Below are 13,499 nucleotides of genomic sequence, written 5' to 3'. Positions count from 1 at the left end.
TATCAGTTACCTGGTCTGGATTCCTGTTAGGAATTAAAATTCCAACTAAGTTGGTGAGAAGTCCCTCGTGTGTAACGGGCTTAAGACACCCCGCAACAACCGCTACTTGATAACTTTCATCGACAATTTCAGTGGGTGGCCAGAGGCCTTCCCGGCGCCTGATATGAAGGCCACTACTATTGCTACATTTCTGGTGGATGAAATATTTGCGCGGTTTGGGAGTTTCGAAGCCATTCTGTCGGATCAAGGAGCTCAGTTTCTAGGAAAAATATACCATGAAACGGTCAGGATTCTTGGCGCTCGGACACTCTTTACTTCAGGATATCGGCCACAGACAAACGTGAAGTTGGAACGCTTTCATCAATCACTTGGTACTGCCTTGGCAAAAACACTGTCTCACAAATGTCAGACATCATGGGATCTGCTGGTGCCAGGAGCATTGTTTGCTTGGCAAACGTCTAACAATTCAAACACCACAGGATTCAGTGCCTATGAGCTTGTTTATGGGCATCTTCCACGGTTGCCAATCGAAACATCGATTCACGCAGAGGAGACAGATCAGAGAACATATTCTGACTATTATGAAGCACTCGTTGCTAAACTTGACTTGCTACACATGACAACTAAGTGGCCAGTAGGACCAGGATGATAACGCAGGCGGATAAGACTAGCAAACCTAGGGAGTTAATGTGGGCCAGTTTGTTTGGTTGTACTACCCAGTACAAAAAGTGGACCAAAGTGCCAAACTAATGCAAAAGTGACAAGAGCCATTTCAAGTGATTGAGCAGATTGGGGATGTTAACTATAGAATCCAGTCCCTTCACAACAAACCAGTGTCAAAATTAGTGCATGTAAATCGGTTGCGGACTGCTTACTATACTGACAAACAACCCCAAGCCGCTCTACTACAGCAACTCCTTGACGATGGGCTGTTGCAGACGATCCCGATAACTGAACTTCCGGAACTCGCTGCACAGGGGCCTAAAACAGCTGAGACTATGACCCCTCGACATCCGATTCAAAGGATGTGGTACCTAAAATGGAGAAAGCATCTCCTACCCCGTCTGACAATTCTAAGATATCAACATCTCCGGTTGAATCAGAGCAGGGCCATTATCGTACCAGGTCCGGTAGATTGGTTCGCCATCCTCGGATAAAACATTAGCAGGATTTTCTATAGCAACAGTGTACATGAAATTGACTCTTAAGTATTGTTTTACAGGTTGATGCGACCAATGTGGGCCTGCCTTCTTTTGCTGCTGATGCTGTCTCTTGGTAATGCCATGGAGCACAATGTACTACGTGTTCCCTACGGGGTGTTGTTTCACTCAATTGGCAGCACGGCTTTGACGGACAGCAATTGGACACACAGTTATGCTGTAAATTACTTATCACTGGATGATTTGGATTATCGAATGCGGAAACCGGATTGTGATGATGGCAGAGATGGTTACTGGATGACCACGGATGAGGCCAACACCAGCCGCAGGAAAAAACGGGGGCTGATAAACATAATCGGGGACATCACTTCTGCGTTGTTCGGGACAGTTTCGCAGTCTCACCTGGACCAGGTAATAGCTCATTTGCAGAAGATAAGCCAAGAGGGGTCACACAATACAAACTAACTTGTTAAATTAAAGAGAGAGCTATCTTCCATAATGAGTGTTACTGACCAACGTATTGAACAAGCTCTCATTCTGATTCAATTGAATCACAATACAATAAAACGGTTCGTTCCCCTAATGGCTGGGCTGATGCAGAATGAGACACTTACTCAAGCAGCAATACTTAGTACCCTAGGTCTGGTGAGGAACATATTCCAGACAACTAATGCGTTCTTAGCATTAGAAATGCAAGTTTAGTCATGGCTTCGGGCAGCTACCACACTCTTGGCCAGCCGTTTGCCAGTCGAACTAGTTACTGTACCAGTTGTCCAACGTCTTGATAACGTAACAAAATACCAGTATGAACACCATCCGGGATACGTCCTTACCCATCCTCAGGCAAATTATTACTATCAGGTCAGAAATGTCGTCTTCGCACAAACTGCTTCATAACCATATATATTGATTACCATTCAACTTCCAATTGAGAAAGTTCGGTCACATTTTCGGAAGATATTGCAACCATGCCGCTTCACCTGTATACTTTTTTTTTCTGATAAAGTATCATTTTTGATACTACCGACAAAAGGAAATTGAAACGCCCTCCTCCAAAAAAACCAGGAAAACAGGTTTTTTATTGACTTTTGAACATTTCCCTGAAAATTAAGTACATTTAAGTACATGTACAGTCCTACCAGAAAGCAAATATCCACCGTTTTAAAAAGATATTGCAGAAATAAAATGAGATATTTGAGTGTGGTTTTTCAGCAGAGTATGATATATTTAGTTGGTCATATATATGTTGCAATTGGATGCACCTAATTTCATCCCTTCACTATGTAACAAACATCTAAAAACAGGTCCAATAATCACTTTTTTTATTTCATGTGCCTTTTCGAAAAATTCAGATGAGCCATGAACTGTGCTTTATGACCATCATTTTTTGGCACTTGCAATTCCATAGAATGTGTCCAAAAGTCATAACAAATGCACATTTTTGCTTAGGATTTTATGTTATTTTTTTAACCTCTTCCATAACCTTTGATAAAAACCACCAATCCTTCATGTATGACCCGAGTTGGCCAAAAAGACCCTGACTGACTGCATTGCTGACTATGAGGGGTGTTCTCAAAGGTCACCATCTGTCTGAAGAAAACAATCACTTGTAGCGAGCTAAAACTAATCTTCAAAATGAAAGAATTTAGCAGGAATTTTCTAGTAATGATAACAAAACAAATTTTCTTGCATCATAGTACACCAATACATTGAGAAAAAGAACGGAAAAAAAAAGAAAAAAATACTTTTTGGACATTTTAAAAATTGCCTGTTACATGATGAAGAGACAGGATTAGCCGGGTCCAAATACAACAGATACATGACCAACTAGATATACCATTCTCTGCTGAAAACTGCATTCAATTATCTTATTCTATCTCTGTGATATTAAAAAAAAACTTTACTCTCTGGTAGGACTGTACTTAAATTCAACAAATCAGAAATGTTTTATGGGTTTTAAGGACCCGTACCAACCCTCAAGTCATAGGTTTTGATATTTACATGAGCTAGACTGTACACTGTACATCTATAAGCTTGCTGCAGGTGCCTTCATTAGTGCTATGGATAACTGAAATGCTTACACAGCCGGATACCATACCTTGCCATTTCCACACCTGACCAGGGTTCCCATGTAAGCAATATTCTTTCTGTCTCCAACATGCAAGTTCATCTTCATCATCGGAACTGTTGTTTTTTTTATTGGCTCAGTCTCTCCAGTCAGACTTGACTCATCGATCATCAAATCCACTGCCTGAAACACAAAATCAGATCATTATGAAAAACCTGGAATTTTTTTAGGTCAATTCATTTAGCAGTATTGTTATTTTGGAATCAAGAAAGTCAACTCAACCTGAACTTCATGTGCTAAAGGTCATTCAATGCAATGTGGTCCTGGGTCATAAAAATAACATGTTGTATTTTCAGCTGGAATCAATGTTTCTATGATATATGCATCCAAACTAACAAGAAACGATTATGACAGTTTCATTCATAGTTGTCAGGAATTACGCATTCCTGAACCAAGTCATTTCCTGAATCAAGTCATAAGTTCCGCAAAGTCCTTGCAGCTGCATGGAGCCAGGAAGTCTGAGAAAATCCTTGCGGATTAAGCTAAGCTTAATCGTCTAAGCACCTTCTTTCATTTCATAGCATATGTTAATACGTAATCTTATAATCACGACACTAGGTATGTTTACGTAGTCAATAGTTTGTAGAAATAAAGTCAGTTGTAAAAAAGATACGATAAAGTCAAGTTCACCATCAATTTGTAGTCAGCAACTCCCCAGTAGAATACCCGAAGTGCGGAGTGACAAGGATTCCAACCTGGGCTATTGCTGCCCCAACGCAATGTACTAACGTAAAGGTCAAAATGGATAAAATCAACTCAGGAAAAAGACAGACTTGTTACAGGAAGCCTTGGACATCGGATTCAAACAGGCAAATGCCGTGATTGAAAAGGAGTCACCAACGAAATTAGAACTGTCAAAAGTTGAAGGTTGTTCAACCGAAATCGACGAAACGTTCGTCAAGTTACAAAGTCTAAACATGGAAATAACGAAAGTAGTAACAAAACAGAAGGAAGATGACCTAACCAAAGAGGAAATTTTACAGACGAAACAGAGGAATATAGACAATCAAACCAAACTAGTGCACGTGAGTAAGTTTGTAGAATCACAGTACAAGAAAACGGTCACAAAGCCAGCGACAGTCGACGCGCCAGCCGCGTCAGTACCCAAAACAGCACAACTGCCAAAGTTGAAAGTACCGACATTCGATGGGACTTACACATCATGGAAATCCTTTTGGGACACGATTGAAGCAGATGTTTTCAGTGCTAACTATGCGGATATCACGAAATACAATTACATCAAGGGACAGTTAACAGGCTTAGCGACAGACGCTGTTGCTGGTCTTCAAGCTTCAGGGGAAAACCTGAAAGTACTAGTAGAAATCTTGAAAGAACGTTTCGGACAACCCCGAAAAATCATTCGGTCACATATGAATAACCTCTTGGAAATGCCAGGGCCTTCAGGACATTATAATGCTCTCCAGGAATTCCACAACCGAGTAATGGGGAACATGCGGTCCCTAGAAAACCTCCACATCGATATCTACCAATGTGCTCCGTTTATTGTACCAATCATCGAAAAAGAAGTTACTGAAATACTTCCGGGGAACCTCAGGGCAACAGGATGCCTTTGACTTAAAGCGATTCATGCAGTCATTCTCGGAACAGCTTGAAAACGTTTGAAAACGCGCAGATGCTCCTCCACAGTCGGGTATTAGTCATAGGAAAAGTATGCAGAATCAGAATCGAAACCAGAACGGGAGTAAAGTTTCAGTGGATTAGTTTGTAAGTGTGCCACAGCTAAACCCAAAATGTGTCAATTCTGCAACTCCGGTCACAGTTTTTTTTAATGCACTCTATCACCAACAAACCGATACAATGCTGTTTTCAACAAACGCATGTGCAGCAACTGTCTTCGAACATCTCATATCGCCAAAGAATGTAACAACCGCAGCAAATGCCACACGTGTGGTAAAAAGCACCACACCAGTCTTCACGAATACTTTGAACAGAAATACAGAAATTCAAGTAACACAGGAATGTGTGCCGTAACCCCCAAGTACTCCAATGTACGAAAAAATCGATATAAATGGTAAAACAACAAACGTGAATTCCAAAAAACGCGCAACCAATAGGCCGTCCACAGTTCTACTAAAAACAGGGTATGTTATCTTACAGAATAAAGGAAAGGAAGCTACAGCAGGAGTGCTGATTGATAGAGGGAGCATGTCCTCTCTCATTTGCAAAGATACAGCACAAAAGCTTCACCTCAACCCGGTGCGTTCCCAATCCGTAAGTGTTAATGGCTTCGGAGGCCACTCTTCAAAACGGCAATACGACATTGCAAATGTTGAAATTGCAACCACTGACGGCATCAAAATAATTGAAGTTTTCATCACCAATGAGATAGTCAACCCCATCAATCAACGAGGATGGAATACATGTAAGGAGTGACCATTCATAGCGAACATTGAAAACAAGTTAGCAAATAACTTTAGTGCCGATGAATTCACGGTGGATATCATGATTGGATGTGATCATGCCTTCCAGTTCCTTGAAAATCATCTAGTGAAAGGGGACGGGCCAACAGTACAGTATTCAAATTTGGGATGTTTTGTGTCCGGACCACTGTTTCCCGTTAAAATCGAACACTCAGTGATTACAACAGCAGATCGAATCAACACAACCGCAAACGAACATATCATCGAGGAAAATGATCCTTAGATACAATCACTTGAGGAATTCATCAACAGCAGCACTCTTCAGCCAACGGATAAAAATGACACTAATTTGACACGATGAACAGTTTAAATCGGACTTCATGCAAAAAATCGAGTTCAAGGATGGGAACTATTCGGTTCCATTACCATAGAGACCAGACCACGCAGAACTACTCACTAACAGAAGGGAATGCGAAGCCAGGCTACGTCAAGTCATGGCAAGATTATGTAAGTTAAACCTTCTCAACAACTACACCCAAGTAATGCAGGAAAACCTGGACAAGGGTTTCATCTCAGAGGGCTACCCAGATGACTGTGACACCGGCCACTATTTGCCTCATTTTCCCGTACTCCAAGACAGTGAAACAACCACCCTGAAAATTGCCAGTAGTGGTAGCCCATCGCTCAACTCATGCCTTTATGAAGGACCCAATATGCTTCAGGACCTCACTGAACTTATCATGCTCTTTCGGACCAAACGGATTGGTCTGTCCGCAGATATCACTCATGCCTTTTTAACTGTGCATTTGTTAGAATCGGAGAGGAAGTGGGTTAGATTCCTCTGGTATAAAGACAATGATGTCTCGAAGGAACTGATTCCTTATCACTGTAACACTGTCTTATATCGGAAATGTTTCCAGCCCATTCACCCTCACTATCACTCTGCACAAGCATCTGTCTAGTTATGATACCCCAGTTGCCAAGGATATGAAAACAAAATTCTACGTTGACAATCTGTAACCGGAGTCGATTCAAATCAAGAAGCATTGGATTACTTCCAGGAGTCTCGTGAGATCATGAACCACGCATCTTCCAATTTGCGCCAATGGAGTTCAAACTTGGAAACATTCGATGAAAGAATCAGATCGGAAGGAGTACAAACAAAATCTGACATCGTAGGGGAATTTGGACTAAAATGGGATACCAAATCTGATCAGATTTCAGTCGCGAAAAAGGATCTCAAATCATCAGGAGAACTTTCGAAACCTAAAGTAACATCTCACACAGCATCACTCTTCGACCCGCTCGGAATTGTAGCACCGCTAACAGTCCCTGCTAAGTCTTACATAAACAACCTGTGGAGAGGCCAAAACACCTGGGATGAACACTTATCAATCACCGAACGTCAAGAGTGGGAAACAATCAAACAGGAGTCCCTCTCTCTCACGCACATGCTATCTATACCCCGTTGGCCAGGGGGTGATACCAGCAAACTATTACAAATCGTAGTATTCCTTGATACATGTCCCACCACCGCCATTGGTTGTGTCGCTTACGCTAAACAGAACAATAAAGTCGCCCTCATCGGCTCTAAGAACAAAGTCATCTCAGAGAAAAATGTCAATTTCACAGTCCCTAAGCTTGAACTGATGGCCATGGTCTTTGGGGTAAATTACGCAGAGACCTTGCGAAATACCTACATCACGCAGTATCCGACAATCGAAGTGGTATACAGCAGTATACAGCAGTGGTAAACTGATTCAGAGATAGCGCTTTTTTGGCTCAGATCCAGTAAAAAACTCAAACAGTTTGTTCACAACCGCGTGCAAACAAAACGTCAGAAGTCAGACTTGACTTCTTGGTACCATGTGTCAACCAAACAAAAAGCAGCAGACATCTTATCATATGGTGCGACATATCAGGAATTGAAGGACTCTTCATGGCTGCAGGGACCAAAATGGCTCAAAGATGATAAAACCAAGTGGCCTTTAACCGCACTTTCGGACCTAACCTTGAACAGTTCCGTCTCTCTGACAGCCGCGTTTGAAATGCAGAATGACTTCGTTGTTATTAGCATGGTCGCAGCAACACCTGTCGCAAGTATCAGCGCCGTTATAGCACAGGACAAGTTCAGTTCATGGAATAGACTTCTGAGAATTACCGCCTTAGTATCAAACCCGGACTCAAAAACAGGAATAAACTGTCTGCACAAGATATCGCTAACACGGAAGAAAAATGGATTACAAATTTTCACAACGAATGTGACACAAAATAGTAGAAAGTAGAACCCCTATTGTGCATAGGTGGTTAATACCTAAGTCAATATGATCAATATGATTAGGTTATGCTGTTTACCATGTTTAGAGGCTTGCTAGGCCTAGGCCCTATAGTGCTTTAGTTATGTTGACAGAGGCCGAGCGTGCAGACCTTTGGCTGTGTTAGACCAGACAGGGATCTGGCTGTAATTTCGGATAAAAAAGACCTGGGACCACGTAAGTAACGTCGGAATTTCCCATTTTCGGTCGGTTATTTCGCATTTTGTAGATAGGTGTCTTGTATGTTTGATTAAGACTTGGTTTGTTCTTTTATACAGCTTGTTCACCACCACAAAACCAACGTCCGCGTGGAATACTCTGAAACTCACGGACACGATATATGTACTAGAATCGAGACATTATAGGAACTTATTCGTGGAAGAACCATTAAAGCTCGTGCACTGTATTTGTTAACCCTAACTGTTGTATATACTTGTTTCAATATATGTTTCAAATGAAGACAAAGTTTTTCCTTAATCAATGAACGCCGCATCTTGCGCCCAAGTTTGCCACATTTGGGTGCTCAGCCGGGAAATTTCGGAGGCAAATAGGGAGTAAATAAAGTGATGCGAGTTGAGTGTAGTTTAGTACACTTACCATTGATCATTGGCGTATTGGGACTTTGAATTTGAAACATATAATCGTGGTGACATTCATGTTCTCGGTGGTTTTAGGGTAGAATAGAAACAAGATGTCAGAAGTGGCAGAGATTGTCGCCGCTGGTAAGGCCTTAGGCCTTGACGAGGACACTTTGAGGAAATATACTGTTGAACAGCAGAACTTAGAACGTGATAAACGTGCTTTGGAAAGAGAGAAAATAAAAGAGGCACAGGCTGAAAGAGAAATTGCTTTGGCAAAGATGCATGATGCAGAGGCTGAAAGGACATTGAGAGAGAAATTAGAGTTTGAAAAACTTAAGCTAGAAGAACAGAAATTAGAATTAGAAAGAGAAAAACTGAATGGCAGTGTTTCAGTGGGTAAATCAAAATTACCTGTTTTCAATGAGGAGAAAGACAAATTTGACTCCTATATCAACCGGTTTGAGAGCTATGCTGAGCTCAGAAAGTGGAAGAGAGCTGATTGGCCGTTGCAGTTGAGTTTACTGTTGGCGGGGAAAGCTCTTGATACTTTCTATGGGTTGTCAGATGCAGAACAAAAAGATTATGATAAAGTCAAAGAGGCTTTGTTGAGACGGTACTTGTTAACAGAAGATGAGTTCCGGAAACAGTTTTTCACAACCAAGGTTGAGGTTGGTGAAACACCTTCCAAGTACATGACAAGAATCTCACAGTTGTTTGACAAGTGGGTGGCATCAACCAAGATTGTAAAAACATATGACAAGTTGCAAAGTTTGATGGTTAGGGAACAGTTTCTTAGGCGATGTTAACTTATTCGTTTATCCGCAAGCGAAGAAACTAGACTAGGCAGTTTGTCACAAAACATCCAAATACATGTAGTACCTTACGAATCTGCAAGGGGCGCGTTAACGATAATGTTGCAAAATGAATGTAAAAATTGGTCGCATCGGTCGTAAATATTGTCTTATTTTTCAAGATGAGACTATGTTGATGATAAGAAAACGTAAACCAATGACAGACCAGTATTTCTTAAACCTTGCAAGTGTTTTGGGGTCCTTGAAACTCCTTATATTTATCAATGAAACCTTATTCCCGCCTAAGGTTTTGACTGGGCCGTCCAAAACTCCCCATTTTTTGGCGGGCCCTTCCCTTTAATGAATGAATACTGTTCATTTTGTAATTATATAATTATAGCATGTATGCTGCTCCACATGCGCCGCGCCAAAATACTCGCCCAAGGGTTGTTAGGTGAGTAAACATTTACTCCTCTAGCTATTTTTCAACAGAAGGCCAGGCTGGTATTACTAGTACCTTCCTGCCAAAAACATTCTAAAGATGGTGCAGTAGTATAACTGCGAAGCAAGCAGGTGTGCATGAGAAAAGCCGCGTCAGCTACAAGTTCATAACTCAGTAAATACTCAAACTATGATTTAGTAGCTTGAGACATGTACTTTTCAACAACTTGAAATTTGCTTTTGACTCGCTTTGTAAGCGTTGAAGGCATAGACAAAAATAAAATTTTGAAAGTGATGCCACAGATGAAACAAGAGGCCCAAGGGCCTGGCGCTCAGCTGAGTTAATATCATTAATATCTTCCCGGTGTTAAGTTCATTATGCATGAAAATGGCATGCTCCATGGTATTTGATATCCTTTTGCGTTCACTACGGTACCAATGTTTTTGGTTGACATAATTATGCCACTGTTCATTCCTCAATCCTGACCATAATTCGGGTGAAATCATCGTATGAAAATATTTACCGAAACATGAAGTTTATGCCATGAATGAGGATACTCATTGTCATAGCCTCGTTTACAAGTACAAAGTATTTTCCCGCGAATATTCAAAACTGCTTGGCTCCTTGCCAGTTAAATAACATGTGACTATACACAAAATAGAAAACTTTGACGGAAATTGTAAGTCATTTTTTTATCTATCAGGGGAAACAAGCTGATGATGATCAAATAAATCATTCATGAGAAATCGTTTGCATGACGAAGTTAATGCTAAACCTTTTCTTGTGCTCTACTGCGCCACCGTAGTTTTCTATTTAGACCAGCGATGACGTCATTTCTGGTGATTCCCTACGTTGTCCAATGAGCGCTTTTTGAAATGTGCCATTTGGTATTGAACAGTATGCAATGTATTTTTTCAGCGCTGCCAGTTGCCGAACAGAATGCCGTAGCTCCCTCAATTTCCAATCAATTTTTATGGGAGTGACATTATTGTATTGCTTAGAATGTCTACTTTTTACTCATGAAAGAATCGTAGAACTAAAACTTAATAGGCGAACAGAATCATGCCGATTCACTGCACATACTGTGGGAATTCTCCACTTCAAAATACATCGGCGATGTCATCACAAACAGAGCATGCACTTCCGATATCGTTTTCACAGAAATGTGGCCAAATTTTCAAGAACTAATTTCTGAAAGTAGTCCCTAAAGACCTTATGACTACCACTGAAACGAACTGGTGATAATATCGCCTACAAGACTACTTTTTAAGCAGAAAATTGGGTACTTGAGTGTCATTGAGCTCCAAGCCTAAACAACATGCTGCCATTTTGTCTCCGCTTCGGTATTTCGTAGGCCGCTTATAATGCACCTTCTCAATTAAAACCAACATAATAAGGCCTTACATCGTTGATTGAATAGGAACACCACACAAAACACAATAAAGTGGGGGTACAATCGATTACGAAGCTGAAGTGAACAGTGAATTATTCCTGGAGCTACTGCTTTTGTTGTGTGGCTGCCATGTTTTGAGAACTGGCAAATAGGAGACTTCATTGATGGCTGACGTCATCGGGCGGGAATTTGAATCGGCAGAAATAATTAAAAGGCAGGTAGCGCCCTCTCCTGTTAAAATTTTGAACTTTTTCTCAATAAAATAGATTTTCAAGAATTTTATCTTAATATTAGAGCATATTTCGACTAATTCTGCTGCTCCTAGGCCGAGATAGGCCAGTTTCCTACATGCACTCTCGCTCGCAGGAAGTAGGTCGAATGGCGACAAATTTTGTTTTGAAAGTAGAGTTTGACCAGAAGTATCCAGAAATGCAAAATTGAAGTCTCTAGGTCTTACGGTTACAAAATGTGCACCATGGGTTTAACGGATGGACGGATGGATGGACGGATGGATGGATGGATGGACAGACGGACGCCACTGAACAACTTATTTGACTCGGCTGACTTAGTCAGCTGAGCTAAAAAAGACAAAACCTATCCCAAAAAAATTACTGACCCCTCCCCAGACAAAATACTTTCATCTTTTGGGGCATCAAATGTATTTTGAGATGATCCCTTACCTCAAATAATCTGATGTCTGCAGGCACCTTGTCACCTATGCTTATTTGAACTATATCACCAGGCACAAGTTCTCTAGCCAGGAAGGTTTCAATACGGCCACCTCTCACACTGAAAAGAAAATTTACGATCCTACAGCAATAGTTAATTCAAATAGCAGGACAATGCATTCATTTGTTGTACCTGGAGAACATTTGTGAGGTTAGACCTTGCCACTATTAAACACTTTCTATTAGGTGGAACCACACCGTTATCATATCCGAAAGTAAAGTAATATGAAACTCCAGGAATGCCCAAAATTACACTTTTTGAATCAATGCAAGTTCATGCTTTTCCTTTAGATTGGACAAGAGTGAATAGTTATTTTGTTTGTTTCACCACAAATCAAATCTTGGGCAACCAAAATCAAACTTCATTGAACAACTATTACACTACAAACTATTACAATATGCGGGATTTCAGGACCTCTTTTCATATAACAAATCATTTGTTCAATGATATTCGCCAGAAATCAACTTAATTTGTCTGAATACAACAATGCTCATTCCGATTTGTTCTGAACATCAGGAAACATTTTAATTACTCTGTTCTCAGATTGGATATTTTAAATTGTAAACGAATAAGGTTGATTCTATATCAAAACAGATGAATTGATTTGATAAGAAAGGTCTACATTGTGACTTTGGCAGACCTCTTGATTCTTTGCAAACGTGAATTGCAGTGCAGTACCATCCACCATCAAGTGTTGCTCCATGTTGATATCGAGACTTGATTCTAAGGCAATACATTATAACCAAGCGATTGGCTGCCCATTCACTTTCCACTCTACAGTTAGTAGTTCCCATCATCGAATTCAACCAGAGGCCAAAGGGCCTGGCGCTCAGCTGACATTTTGTCCATAACAGATACGGTATGGTACCAGTATACATGTAATACAAGATTGTGGACAAACAGAATTGTCGTTTGAGTCTGCAGGCAGACTCTGGAGTCTCCGCCAACTGTAGATGTTATTTTGACTCGAGTCTTTATTTACCATAGTAGTGTAGGCCGACCATTTCGTACCTTGGCTGAGGTTGGCTGAGTTGGCCGAGGTTGGCTGCCTGGCTGAGGGGGTTATGGTTGGATGACCTGGCTGTATAGGTGATTAATATTCTTTGATCATTCATTGATGATGTGATGCTGTGGTCATCAATGAATGATAAATGAAGTCTGGTATTGCAGCTGCATGTGGAATTCAATTAAGCAATAATGCTATAATCAGGGGTTTATGATACCATAGTACTATAGCATAAGCTTGGAGTATGGGGTTAGGGTTTAATTTAAATTAAGACGTGTGACATCTAGAAGTTAGTCGTCAAGAATTGGAATTAAGACATGAGTATGTCTAATGCTATAAATCGGTATAAATGCGATCTCTTTAGAAATTAGTAAAATTGAATCGCTGTAGTATTATAGTACTACTATAGTGTTTTTTGGATGCATTTAGGATGGAGTATTCTTCGGAGTCTGGAAGATGTTGTATTTGATATTGGGTTAAGATGAATTTATAGGGATGGGGAGGGAAAATGTGACATGGAAGAAAAAATAAGAAAACCTAGAGAGATGAATAAAATTGAATCGCTGTAGTGCT

General features: G+C 40.7%; 1 protein-coding gene across 5 annotated transcripts in view; it reads right to left on the bottom strand.

The window, feature by feature from the left end:
• Positions 1 to 13,499, bottom strand: part of LOC135495767 (calcium-transporting ATPase type 2C member 1-like) — a 465,754-nt gene that overhangs the window by 319,178 nt on the left and 133,077 nt on the right. For 4 of the 5 annotated variants that reach the window (XM_064784671.1, XM_064784673.1, XM_064784674.1 and 1 more), the window contains exons 6-7: positions 11,872 to 11,980; positions 3,259 to 3,411 (exon numbers count right to left, since the gene is read on the bottom strand). In XM_064784671.1, coding sequence (XP_064640741.1) covers positions 3,259 to 3,411; positions 11,872 to 11,980 — 262 coding nt within the window. The remainder of the gene's footprint in view (positions 1 to 3,258; positions 3,412 to 11,871; positions 11,981 to 13,499) is intronic. The other variant, XM_064784675.1, reaches the window with a different exon arrangement.

Source organism: Lineus longissimus, chromosome 11 (genome assembly GCF_910592395.1).
Source record: "Lineus longissimus chromosome 11, tnLinLong1.2, whole genome shotgun sequence".
NCBI lineage: Eukaryota > Metazoa > Nemertea > Pilidiophora > Heteronemertea > Lineidae > Lineus > Lineus longissimus.
The sequence above is the reverse complement of the archived record's forward strand: the minus strand, read 5'-3'. Positions and strand labels throughout refer to the sequence as shown.